Consider the following 13,327-nt stretch of genomic DNA (forward strand, 5'->3'; position numbering starts at 1 on the left):
TCTTTGCAACGACCACAATGGCTTGTTGTGTTCACACATTACTAACTTATCTTACATATTGGGTTTTCTACAAAATAAAACAATGATTTTGACATTACACAAAAAATTATTTTAAGAAAATTCCAGGCGATTGATGGGCAATTTATCCTTTTCTTCCTCCTGTTGTTTTCGACCAAAAAAAAAAGGGATTTAGCTCTTTATATTGAACAATATATTTTAGTTTTATATAATTTTAAGTAAATCTATAGCCCCACCGCTGAATGAAGTGATACATACGTGTGCATATTCTTGGTAAAGAAAATCGAGCAAGCAATTTAGTTTGGGATCCATTGATTATGTAAAAAAAAATATATTTGATAATTTATAATTTGATAGGAATCCTTGAAATGATTAAACCAATATTTCGTTAATCATGTTTTGTCATGTTGGGTGAAAATGACTAATAACGTTAATCACGGTGTGGATCCAATAGATTCCGGTCATAATGCATGTGGGCTTTGGACTTTATACGCATAATCGACTTTATGATTGGAAAATTCAACACCCAATTCGTCACCATCTACATAATTTTATTTTAATAAATTGGTGCACTATTTTATATAGTAAAACATATTTTTAAAAATGACCAAGGAAAATGTCCCTTTTGGACTAGTACGACTATGTACGAGGCGAGTGCAATCCTTACCATTGAATTGTTTCAAACAATATAAGCAAATCAAATAATAAAAATATATCAAAGTTTTTTCCAAAATTTGTTTGACATAAAATTGAATACTTGAAAAATGATTCTGTTACACATTTTCAAAGTATGAACACTGCATTGTAATATACTCGTCCCCTTAATTTTGAATAAGAAAATTACATTTTCTTTTCTTTATTTTAATACGAGTTTAAAAATCAATGCATAAGAGAAGAAGTAATTGCCATATATAATTCTTCATTCAAAAAAAAAAAAAATTATACGAGGCCTTGCTCCTCTCGCGTCTTGGTCCATTTTGATGTTGGGGTTTTGAATTGGAATTCTCATGAATAATCAATCACGTAAGAATATATTTTATGGTTTACTTTTCTGCACACATCCAGATTTTAAAACAATCCAATGTTACACACTCGGTTTATTAATATTTAATATTAAAGATTCACCTCATATTAATCGTTAGACCTAGAAAAGTAATTGCCATATATGATTCTTCATTTAAAAATCATCATTTTTCGTTACACGTTATATTATGAATTTTAGTCATATGATTATTTTTCATCAGCCAGTGTAGTTTTTTTTCTAAAACATAAATATTATGATATTTCAACAAAAATTTACCAAAATAAAAATTTCGCCAATATTTACTAATAAAATATTTAAAAATGATTTTATATATATTACGTATCAAACGTTCGCTGCAAAATTATAATAAGAAATTAGAAAATCATGTAGTTTTCTTTCTATGATATCCTTTAGCTATAACATATATAATTTCGAAAATCTATTCAATTAAAGTACATAATATACACAAAATATTAAGTTGCAATTATTATTGACAGGAGTTGAGTTACCTTTAATTATACATTTTAAAAGCTACCTTTTTCATCATTTATTTTTTCTTCTTTATTTTCATTTCTTTTGTTTGTTTCTTTGTTTTTATTTTTTTTTTTTAAAGAAAAATCATTTCACTACTAACAACCTTTCATTCCCAGTCCCAAACAGGACCATGCAACGATTAATCACCCCTTTGTTCAACAATATCACTTGATAAATTTCAAGGATCTCATCATGACGTTGTCCTCATGTTCTAATATCAGAAAATTCAGTGTATATAAACGTAACCAGGCTCGGCTGTTGCATCAAAAGGATTCGATTCATTGGAGTGATGAATATACGAGAAATTCTTGTCACATATCTAGGCATCATCTTGTACACATTTTTCCATCTCTTCTCAAGGGCGGGCACTTCTATCGTCTCCCCTCGTGCGTGCTTGTCCACTTCAACCAATTTTGTTCGATTTAAGGCCACACAAAAACCCCAAATGAATGTGCAATGGGTGATTATCTTCGGTTAGATTTATCACGGTCCAAATCGCCGTTGCACCTGCCTTAAGTATCTATGTCGCCGCTGCCTCGAAGGGTTTCACATTGATGCACAAATGTGTAGTCTGGTCGATGTTGCTAGTATACTCGTACATTACATTTTACCTTGTGGTGGATGCACTCGATGGGTTTGGAGATGAGTATTTGATCGATATACTGATCAGTATATTCGTCGTCATGTCTTACTCGTGTCTGGCTGTTATATGATGATTTCATGATCTTGCTATCAACCTCATTCACCATATCTCCGGTTGGGTAGGGATATGGGGCATTGTTACACAAAATAGCTGACGCGGACTTGGATTTTGCGAAGTCAATGACCACGACAGCTATTTCAGATTGCGCTAACAAAATCTTGTTGAGCCTAATTGGCTCTCTGTTGTACGCCTAATCAGATCCTATGTGGATGAATTCCAAGCCATTGTTGAAATAAAGCTCAAGACCTAGCATTGCTGGTGTTTATTATCCGAAACCGATACTGTCTCCTGCGAACAATCATGTACGGCCACGCCTTTCCGTTGATCACAATCACATCAGCGAAATACTCTGGCCGCCACTGAGGATGTATTGAGGGGTTATTTCCGGTTGACTTCATGAATATCGAACGGTACTTTTTCCTAAAGTTACGATCGAACACGAGCAACGGCCGATCAAACTCTTCGTCGTAAGGCAATCGTAGCGGCAACTCAACGCTTGGTTGTCGAATAACGTAATTTTTTACCACATGGCATGATAAAGGTACCATAGAGTCCCTGGACGTTGCATGTTTTGGTAGTGATATTGTTTCTTAGTCCAAGATGGGCCGCGTCTTTGAATCTGGCCGTGAACCAGGCGTTTGAGTGGCCGTCACTTTGCGGCTGCTCGATGCCACCTTGTAGGTGCAACACTGGGAATGCCGGTTCTCCAGGGAGGTATGGCAGTCGGAATGATGGGATCCCAAGGCAAAATATGGTTCGATGGAAGATAGCTTTGCCATGCTATATATGCAAGTGTGTATTCCCTGCAGAGTTTCGAACGTTGGACCTGGAACCGTAGACGTTTCCTTCGATAGACCATATGCAAACACTGGTGTTGAAGGAATATCGATAGACCATATGTTTTGCTAGATTCTCCCATGCAAAGGGAGAATAACATTTTTTGTTTCGTAACTTCCACGTATTATATTTTTATCATGTTATGAGTTAATTTATTATCTTTATATACTAATTTGTATTTTTTTCACCGAAATAATGTTCTCTTTACAAAAACAACTACTTTAGTTTATCTTTTTATGTTCATTGTGCTGCATCGTTTATAAAAATTATATAATTTTTTTTATAGGTTTTTATATTTTTATTTTCATTCTATGAAAAAAGGTTTTATCAACATTCCGTTGACCACATAACCAATGGAAGACTCCCACGTGTGTAAGTTACTCCCGCTAAATATCTGCTATTTGTGCCACAAATCATAACTGCCAGCAGTTGCAAACTCGCACACAGCTATGGCCTCCCACAACCTACTTTCTCTCCTCATCCTGTCCTACCTGTCTCTCTCCACAGCTCAATCTCCGCAGTCTCAGCCGCCGGAATACCTCCTTAACGCCGTCGATACTCTAGCCAACTCCGGCTATACTGCGATGTCCCTCACACTCCAACTCATCGCTCGTTCCCTCCCCCTACCCTCCTCCTCCGCCACCACCACCACCGCTCTGACAATCTTCTCCCCACCCAACTCCGCCTTCTCTGACAACGGTCAACCCTCCCTGGCCCACATTCTCCTGCACTTCTCTCCGCTGTCACTCTCTTCTTCATCTCTCCTCTCCCTCCCATTCTCCTCCTCTATCCCCACTCTCTCCCCCTCCAGGCACCTTTTTGTAACCTCTTCAAGTAGCCACGATATCTCAATAAATGGCGTAAAGGTCTCTGAATCACCCATTTTCGATGATGGGTGGGTAATAGCGTACGCCATCGACGACTTTTTCAACCTAAACTTCACCCTCGCAAATTCTACCAAAACTGACACAACAGCAGATTTCCAGTGCCTGAAATTGGAGAGAGTTTCAAGATTCCAGGATGCATCTGGTGTCCTAAAATCAAGAGGGTATTCCATTATCGCCTCGTTTCTTGATTTACAGATCATGGGGTTCCTCGATCGAGGGGATTTCACAGAGAACAATGTGATGAAGTGGACTCTATTCGCACCAGCTGACCTGGATTTAGTACGGTTTTCAGGGGATTTTCTCGGGTACTCTTCTTTGCTCATGAGGCATTTGGTTCCGTGTAAAGTGAGCTGGAGTGATCTTGATGAAATGGTGAATGGTACAGTGATTTCGAATAATGTAGAAGGGTTCAGCTTGGAGATTACAAAAGATGAAGATAATGAAACATTAATGGTGAATGGGGTTGTTATTACATCCCCGGATTTGTATGAAAGTGAATGGCTCGTGATTCATGGGTTACAACATGCGATTTCGGAACCGGATAGTGAAGATGAGGAATTTGAACTCATGGAGGAATTATCCGAGCAGAGAGTTGAGGTACAGATTTCTGCTGATCATGGAGAGCTTTAGCTTAAATATACAATACTTTTTCTTTCGATTTTGTTCTTCTTTTTGTTCTTTGAGTTGAACTGCGATAACGGATGTGATCTGTATATTGTGTCGTAGTGTTCCTTTTCAAAATTATGCAAATTGCTCTCTTTAAGAATGCTGGTCAATTGTGTTGTGCGAATTGTAATTTTAATAGCATAATGCCGCCCGCACAAAGGAAAGCTAATTTTAAGTGATTGGGTGGCTGAATATTGGGCCTAGTTCAATGGAGATATCCGATCCAATTAATGCCTTAATCACTCACCATTAAAATATGTCTGATAATGAATGACATTCATTTTAAATACAAATATAACAGAAATTTTCAACTTTCAAATTTGAATGTCTTTTGTGAAACGATATCACAAATCTTTATCTGTGAGACGAGTCAACTCTACTAATATTCACAATAAAAAGTAATACTCTTAGCATAAAAATTAATACTTTTTCATAGATGATCCAAATAAGAGATCCGTCTCACATATTACGACCCTTGAGACCGTCTCATATAAGTTTTTGTCTGAAAAAATTTATCATTGTGGATTTAAAATATTCTTTCTTATTTAATAAATTAAATAAACTTCCTTAATGGTTAATTGAATTTCCTAATTTGACCCTCACACAAAAAATTCACTTACGCGGCCCATTCCTCCTCGTTTCCTCGGACCCCATTTCACAAACCCTAGCGCTAATTTCCATTTTCCTACACGCATCTCAATAAACATCGTATTATCTCCTTATCTTCTCGGAATAAAATATTTGGTGGAATGGAATCAATACTAAAAATTTTCCATTTCTAGCCACTCCTTTATGTTGATTTTGTCGCCTTTATTCGAATACAGATACTCTCGTGTGTGACTAAAACAGCATGCATGCGGAGAGATAGTCTTGTTGCACCATATTAGATGCTAAAAACTATATTCAATCCAAAAAATGGGAAATTTGATTGTCTGATATTTTCAATAATAATTATCTAAAAATCCATCATTTTATCATGCTAATCATACGGATATGGAAGAACAAACAACTAATCTTTTTTGGGCTGATGCAAGTATGTTAATTAATTATGAGTATTTTGGTGATTGGATTATTGTGTAGTCATGCATTGATTTCATGTAGCTGCTGTCGAAAATTTTAGATGACTGGATTATTGTGTTTTAATGCTGTTAAAGTATATGATGTGATGGACGTAAAAAAATTTCCAGAGCATTATAACTGGAATAGATGGACGATAAAAGCTAAGAGTGGAGTGGTACACAATTATATGAGCAATGGTTTCGAAGAAGATTTTAAGCTACAAAGTACATAACGGTATAGAAAACTTTGTAGAATGCTAGTAAGACTGGCAACCGAAGCATTCGTCCACGCATCAACTTTCTCCTTGGTGTATAATTTGGTGTTTTATCTAACAATGCAGATCATGGAAATTCGTTTGACGGAAGTGAGCCAAGACAACAATGATGGTGTCAGGACATCATCAACAGGACTTTCCATGATACAAGCAAAAAAATCAAGAAAAAAAGTGGTGTGAAAAGGTCGAAACGGTTGAATAGTTACGTAGAATTTCAATCAAAATGAAGACAAAAATTGAGAGTCAAGGTAAGTAGATAATTACTATTGATATTCTTTTTGGAAACACAAATTATCTAGATTGCTTATTTTTTCAATCATTATAGGACATTTTAATGCAAGATGAATTACACCTATTTTGTTCAGTACCTCCGATACTTCATGCATTTTTTTAAATAATTGGAAGTCAATTCAATTTCATCGAATTATTGATGATATGAACTTTAATCATATTTAGAAATTTTTTGGTGTGTAAAAATCTTTTAAAAAAAACTTTCCTATAAGATGAAAATGTTGTTATAAATTTATAAGATGTATTTTAATTTAATGTAGACATCACTTGATCATCTGTAATATTCTTTTAAAGTCATGTATTTCAATGGAGATATAAGATATATTCTTGAGTAGTTGTTTTTGTGTTTTGGGGACGAATTATTTATTTTTTTCTAAATATATTGCTAACTTTTAGTTTTATTAGATAGTTCATGATGAAAATATTCTAAATTTTAATTCAAGCATTCGCATGTTAATAGTCTTATATTGTTAAATTTTTTATTAATTGACAAAAGAAAAATCGACTATACTCATTTAATTCGGAGAAATAATATGAAAAAAGTTAACTATAAAAATATTGTTATAATATTTAATTTTAAAACAATTAATTTAAGTTGTGCACAAGTTTTTTCACAAGCCATGCCAAAATCCGGTACAAATATGTTGACACTCTTTAAAAAAAAGGTAATATTTTCGAGTCTAAAAAATGTGTTTTTTTCCTACTCAATACATAAACTAAGGCACTACTGAATACATGAAAAGAGTGTTTTGGAGAGCTTTTCTATATATTATTTTGAAGTTAATGAAAAATTAAAATAGAGAGTGTTTGATAATAAAATTTTAAAATTAATAATAACTAAAGTTTGAATTGTTGAAGAATAATTAATTTCAAGTTTAATTTTTAGTTAATGAGATAATGTAAAAAGAAGTTGGTTAACACTACTAAAATTCAGAATAAACGATGCCGTTTGGTGCTGTGTGCTAGAGGATCTGGATTCCTTTATTAGCATCCAATATCTCCTCTTTCCCCATAAAATCTGAAAACGTTTGATAGATTTTTCTCTCCTTTTCATACAATTGTTGCTGCATTGTCCCGATGCGTTTCTGGGAGTATGTTATAGCCATTCGATTTCTTATCCTCCCTCGTTCAACTTGGGATCCCAATTCTTAACCTTTTTGATTTTTTGTGGTCTTTATATATTCAATTCTAGATACCTAGCCATGGCAGTAGCCAACCCACATTCACATTTCTTACTGTCCGAATCCCACACCGCGGTCGACCCGCCTACTCTAATGGGAACATCCACCGTGTCTCCGTATTCGGTCTCCCTCACACAGGATGATTTGAAAAGAATCGCCGCTTTTAAGGCGGTGGAGCACGTCAAATCTGGCATGGTCGTTGGCCTCGGCACCGGATCTACAGCCAAACACGCCGTGGATCGAATTGCAGAGCTTCTGCGTCTGGGGGAACTTAAAGATATTGTTGGTGTACCCACTTCGACCAAAACATTTGATCAAGCATTGTCTTTGGGGATTCCTTTATCGGATCTTGACTCTCACCCTGTTATCGATTTAGCCATTGATGGAGCTGATGAGGTGGACCCAGCCATGAACCTAGTTAAAGGTCGCGGGGGTTCGTTACTGAGGGAAAAGATGGTAGAATCCGTGAGCAAGAAATTCATTGTTATAGTAGATGAATCCAAATTGGTGAAGCATATCGGGGGTAGTGAGTTGGCTATGCCGGTAGAGGTTATCCCTTTTTGTTGGAATCATTCGCTGAAAAGACTTGTGAACCTGTTTTCTTATGCTGGTTGTGTTGGGGAGATTCGGAAGTGTGCAGAGAGTGGGAAGCCCTCCGTGACAGATAACGGAAATTATGTCATTGACCTGTATTTTGAGAGGGATATCGGGGATTTAGACGAAGCGAGTGATGCCATATTGAGGCTTCCCGGGATCGTAGAGCACGGCATGTTTATAGGATTGGCTTCCTCATTGATTGTAGCAGGTGTCGGTGGCCTTACCATCAAGACTCGAGTAGGGAGTGAGGTGGAAGTAGAGTCTTTCTGTTACAGTGAATTGAGGAATGGGTTTTAGTCTTGCTGAATTTTTTTATTTATGTCTAGGTCTATTGGGGAAGAAAGTTTTGGTTATTGACTCAGGTGACTCGCTCCAGTTCGACTTATTTCCTAATTTTGTAAGGGAAAATTTTGGGTGCTGCTTATGCTGAAAATTCATAGAATTGATGACGGAATTTTATTAGTCTTGTCAATGCCAAAAGGCTTGTTTATGATATTTTAGCTGCAAAGATGATTCTTGATCTCCTTTACTGGCATGTCTTTTCCAAATGTGCTTTCTTGTGTTTGACTTGTGCATTGGTTATAAAATAGAGTTGGTTTTATGTGTTTTTACGGATCATATTCTGTACTTGTCCAATTCCTTGTTTGCTAAATGGCTTGTAGTTTTTCATTTTTGGTTTACCGAGGCTGGTAGATAAAACCAAACGCATCTCTGCTAACGCTGGATGATGCCTATTTTTGTACTCCAATTCCATGTTTTGTGACACGGAAATAAGTTTTATGTCCGATTTGAAGTGTTCTTTGGGTGGTTACGTGATATTCTTGACAGCACTGAATCCACAGTCAGAGTGATATCATGCATTAAAGTTGCGACCTTTTTCGTTTGAGATCCATCCTGACATTGGAGTTTCCTGCTATAAGCTCTGTAATTAAAACCAAATACTGCCTCTGATTGAACATGAATGAAGACAATACCCCTTGATTATGAACGAGAATGTGGTTTCCTGACATGAGAATGATGCAAGAATACACTCTCACCCATTTGATTGTGTCACGATAGATTAGTTAGTTAACCGAAATTCAATGAATGGTTTGAGTTATATCAGATTCTCGCGCCTACAAACTGATATCTGTATGCCACACTTGAGGAGCCAAGAAGTTGTGAACCCCTAACTATTTCGTACCTTCTTTTCTCTATTAGTTTTGATTCGTTGTATCCACCCAAAGTTTTATCACTTTGAAAGACTGATAGTTGCCAACAAGTTAGTTTAACAGCTGATCTGGTGGTTTTCCCACGATTAGACTAGTGTAAGAGGTAGGAAATGACGTGGAGGTGAAATTTAAGATCGAAGCTCTTTTGTGTATGGGAGGAATGAAAATCCATTTCTTTATGCAGAGTACTGGAGAAACTTATGCATCTTTTAAGAAATTTTAGGAGTGTGGGGAGTGAAAGGGGAGAGAAACCAATGCTGCTAGCAGCCTTCCTCCTCCTCTTCCTCCTCCTCCTCCTCCACGAAAAAACATAAACTTGCTAGAAATGAAATATTTTTTAATTTGCTTCTGTACATGGTAAAAAATTCTATTGGAACAGTTTCAATAGTTGGCCGATACATATATTATTTAATATAATCACTGGCATCCCCATCCCGATCAATATCTGAAATGATAATTAATGTTAAATATGATGAAGAAGAAAATTGAGAGAAGCAACTAGGTTCCCATTGGATTGATAAAAGTCAGTAACAGCCTATTTCCTATTTCTCAAACGTCACATTCTGGGACGTTTTGAATTCATCCAAACTATAACTTTGATTGACCTTATCAATATTTTATTTTATACTATCAATATATTGAATATTAGTTCAACCATTACAGTGAAATTAATAATGACCAATTTGAATATCTAATTAATAGTACGACACCAATAAATTATGTCCTCATTATCGCAAACTTAACATTCGGTAGTCAACAAATCCAAGCAAAATCGTGGAGTAGCTCACCTATAAAGACAAGGACATCACTTCAGTAGAAAAACAAAATTATGTCGCTTTCTTTATTTCTGAATTTTGATGTGAAGCGAACCATTTATATATATGTTCAAAAGAAATTATAAAATAGTATGAAACACCTACTATAAACTGGTGCCACCATATATCATATCGCTGAAAGATAAGGATTTTTTTTTTTTTTACAAATTCACAATTGTAATATTTGTGCTCTGGATATCCATAAGGCATTTACAATTGGTTCTTTAGAGATGCATAATGAAATGAAATCCCACCTCAAAACTTATGCTGTAATAATAAACTTTAAAAGAGTTCAGTGTATAGGATGAAACCATAACGCCATTCATCATCATAGATGAACTTGTTGGATAGCTACTTCCTTCGTCAGGTAGATCAAAAGCAACATCACAGGATCGAACATCGTATCCAGTTCCAACAGTTAATGTACGGCCATAATACGATGCTGATGCGCAGTCAATGAACCAGTTTCTTCGTCAGATGAAGAAGCAGATACATTAGCCTGTCGTAAACGATCCAAAATATTTCTTTTGCGTAAGAAAGATTTTAGCTAATTCAAGATTGAATCTTTCTGATGTTTCTTTCTTCAGGTGTGGAATGAAAATTAGAAATGATTGACCATTTTTTTTACCTGTTGGCGCCTGTGCAGGATAGAAGTTACTGCTTTCAGTATAATACATATTGGTAGAATAATCCCAGCAATTCTTAGCAGAAGCAACTGTCATTTTTTAAAGAAACATTAGGAAAAATATTTGTCAATAACTTCATTGATTTAGGTTACTTCATGATCTTACAATCATAAATGGGAAAGAAAAGTTCCCTGCTCGACTAACAGCTATCGGAAGGACATGCCGCAAAATTAGGAGAACCATAAACTGCAAAAACAGATTATGAAAATAAGAAGAATTGCTGTTAAAAAATCTACCTATCAGCATAGAGTCAAGTTGTGTGTAACTTGTACAGAAACAGAGAAATTACTATTATGGCGACTGAGCGACAGAAAATGATACTTCTTGATGTCGAATAAGCATACTCCTCATAGTTCGGATCCAAGAAACTGCGATCTGTTGAAACCATTGCAATAAGGCGAGGATTGTTTAAATCTCGAGTAATTTGCCAATTTCCCCTGCTTAGATTAAACTGGTTGAGTGATATAAGAAACCATGTATGGATGAGTAAATTTCAACCAAGTTACGAGCTAAATGAGTTCCAGACCCCGACAATGAAAGCACAAGAAGTACCTGAAGTTCAGAGGGAGTTCCCTCAAACGAAAGATGGGGGGTGGTGCTGTATATCCCGGCTTGAATTGCTGAAACAATCATATACAAGAATTAGTCCACCAAGAATTGAAACTTAACTAAACAAAGCTCACGCGGATAGTCACAACCTGATGGCATATTTCACATATTGTGTCGCCCTTCTCGTTGCACCACTTTTGTACGCATTTACGGTGAGCATACTGGAATTAAACCAAACATTAGTACAGTATGTTTTGAGAATCCTTCCCTATAAATGCTGCTAAAATAATATTGAATTGGCTTAAGTTCACATCTATTTATATAGCTAATTTAAAATGGAGTAACCGGTTTTATATGTGTAGAGATAATACAGGTACATGAATAGAACATAAATAGAAAAGGAAAATAATATATTCTTTAATCTTTACGACAAATGGCAATACTAATGACAAGAGGGCAACCAACCTTGAGGCTGCCACAGCATGAGCATGGAGTCTCCATTTTCGAATCCACATCTTCGTCCTGGCATATCCTACACTCCACGAGTTTTCTTGGAGATAAACTAGATTCAGAATCCTCGTGGGACGAACATGTAATCATCGCGTCGTCACCTGTGATTTTTTCCCCATGTTTAGGCGAGTTTCTACTCTGTATTGCAGCTTCCAAGGTTGATTCCGTGAGCAAGCGATCAACAAGTAAAACAAAGTGATCCCCCATCTTCTATCAAATACTTACAATCAGCTGTTTGATTGTAAAAATAGCTGAGACAACCAGTCCTTGGAATTAACCTGACGAAAATGAAACAAAAGCTCTATCAAAGTTTTGTTGGAAACTCATTCATTTCCTTTGTTTGAAGAAGCATTTAAACTCAGTTTCCCAACAAATACAGAGTAATAAGGTGGAAAACAGGGGAGAACCTAGACAGGTCAAACAATATATGAAAAGCCTTCGAAATTTTTATGTGTGATTTTCTTTTCAACAAAAACAAATTTTGCACGCCTGAGAACATTTGATCTTCTTCTTGACACCTCCTTGCCTCATTTTCTGGCTACGCCAATACAGAAAAATATCAAGATGGACAAAAAACCAGCAGGAAACCACCTTAAGAACAAATAGATGAGTCCTACAAAAATAAGGAAATAAAAAGAGCATGAAAACACGAATAGATGGTCTGAAAAAAGGAAGGAAGAATGGGGAAAAAATAAACTTGACAATCAAAGTTCATAAAGTGCGCTTTTTCCCAGAAAAGGAACCTTGGATGATAAAGAGCCAGAAAAAGGATAAGATAAAAGAAAAGAAGAGACGAAAAAACAAGTTACACCAAAAATAACAAAACCCATGTCACAAAAGCACACAGAGAATTAAGCCCATGATTCATCAGCAAGAAAAGAAAGCAAGACATTCGAGAAAGACTCGAAGGAGAAAAATCGAGCATACCCGGTAGAAAAAAAGTGATCTTTATCACAATACAATGTCAAAACCGAGAAAACAGAGCATACAAAAAGTAGTGGGAACTATAAAATAATACTTGGAAAGATGAATATGGCAGGAAAAAGAGACTTACAAGATGGGAATCGGATATCTGAAAGGTAAGAAATCCTTTATTTCTTAGAGAAGGCCGGAGTTTTGGGGAAGAAGCAAGAGTGTTCCCATACCTCCCCAGTTCAAATTCTTGTTTCCATAGATAAGTTCATATACACACACACACACATACGTGCTACATAGGTTTTTTTTTTATACCGATTTTCTTCATTGGTTGGCTAAAAAGAAAAATGTGACGAAATCACTTCTTCGACATCGTTGTTATCTTTCGCATTTCTTTCCGTCAAACATTGACTAGAATAGTAGAAGAAGAATTCTAAAATACGTACTTGGCCCAAAAGGGATGTTGGCTGAAATATTACTTCTGCAGTTTATCAATTAATCCTTACTCAAAGCTAAATTTTCAAATATTCAACCATGCAACAGTGGACCCCATCAACTGAAACCATTTTC

At 35.9% G+C, this 13,327-nt stretch overlaps 3 protein-coding genes and 1 pseudogene across 7 annotated transcripts; 2 read left to right on the forward strand and 2 right to left on the reverse strand.

Moving 5' to 3' along the window:
- Positions 1-1,740: 1,740 nt before the first annotated feature.
- Positions 1,741-3,533, reverse strand: LOC140969925 (multicopper oxidase LPR1-like; annotated as a pseudogene).
- A 17-nt stretch (positions 3,534-3,550) lies between these two features.
- LOC140969928 (putative fasciclin-like arabinogalactan protein 20) lies at positions 3,551-4,785 on the forward strand. Its single transcript, XM_073431449.1, has one exon. The coding sequence runs from the start codon at positions 3,566-3,568 to the stop codon at positions 4,631-4,633; it is 1,068 nt and encodes a 355-aa protein (XP_073287550.1). The 5' UTR covers positions 3,551-3,565; the 3' UTR covers positions 4,634-4,785.
- A 2,511-nt stretch (positions 4,786-7,296) lies between these two features.
- Positions 7,297-8,495, forward strand: LOC140969929 (probable ribose-5-phosphate isomerase 1). The gene has a single exon (XM_073431450.1). The coding sequence runs from the start codon at positions 7,496-7,498 to the stop codon at positions 8,366-8,368; it is 873 nt and encodes a 290-aa protein (XP_073287551.1). The 5' UTR covers positions 7,297-7,495; the 3' UTR covers positions 8,369-8,495.
- A 1,605-nt stretch (positions 8,496-10,100) lies between these two features.
- Positions 10,101-13,049, reverse strand: LOC140969920 (uncharacterized). Of its 5 annotated transcripts, none has more exons than XM_073431439.1 (9): positions 12,897-13,045; positions 12,332-12,455; positions 11,798-12,120; positions 11,482-11,553; positions 11,336-11,403; positions 11,073-11,220; positions 10,889-10,969; positions 10,726-10,812; positions 10,101-10,596 (listed from the first exon to the last, which is right to left on the reverse strand). In XM_073431439.1, exons 3-9 carry the CDS (start codon positions 12,047-12,049, stop codon positions 10,516-10,518), a joined length of 789 nt encoding a protein of 262 aa, XP_073287540.1. In that variant the 5' UTR covers positions 12,050-12,120; positions 12,332-12,455; positions 12,897-13,045; the 3' UTR covers positions 10,101-10,515. The 5 variants fall into 5 exon arrangements, with proteins under 5 accessions (XP_073287540.1, XP_073287539.1, XP_073287542.1 ...); XM_073431438.1 differs by having other exon boundaries at positions 12,250-12,455; XM_073431441.1 differs by having other exon boundaries at positions 12,332-12,380; positions 12,897-13,043.
- Between the last annotated feature and the right edge of the window lie 278 nt (positions 13,050-13,327).

Source organism: Primulina huaijiensis, unplaced genomic scaffold (genome assembly GCF_012295235.1).
Source record: "Primulina huaijiensis isolate GDHJ02 unplaced genomic scaffold, ASM1229523v2 scaffold43089, whole genome shotgun sequence".
Lineage (NCBI taxonomy): Eukaryota > Viridiplantae > Streptophyta > Magnoliopsida > Lamiales > Gesneriaceae > Primulina > Primulina huaijiensis.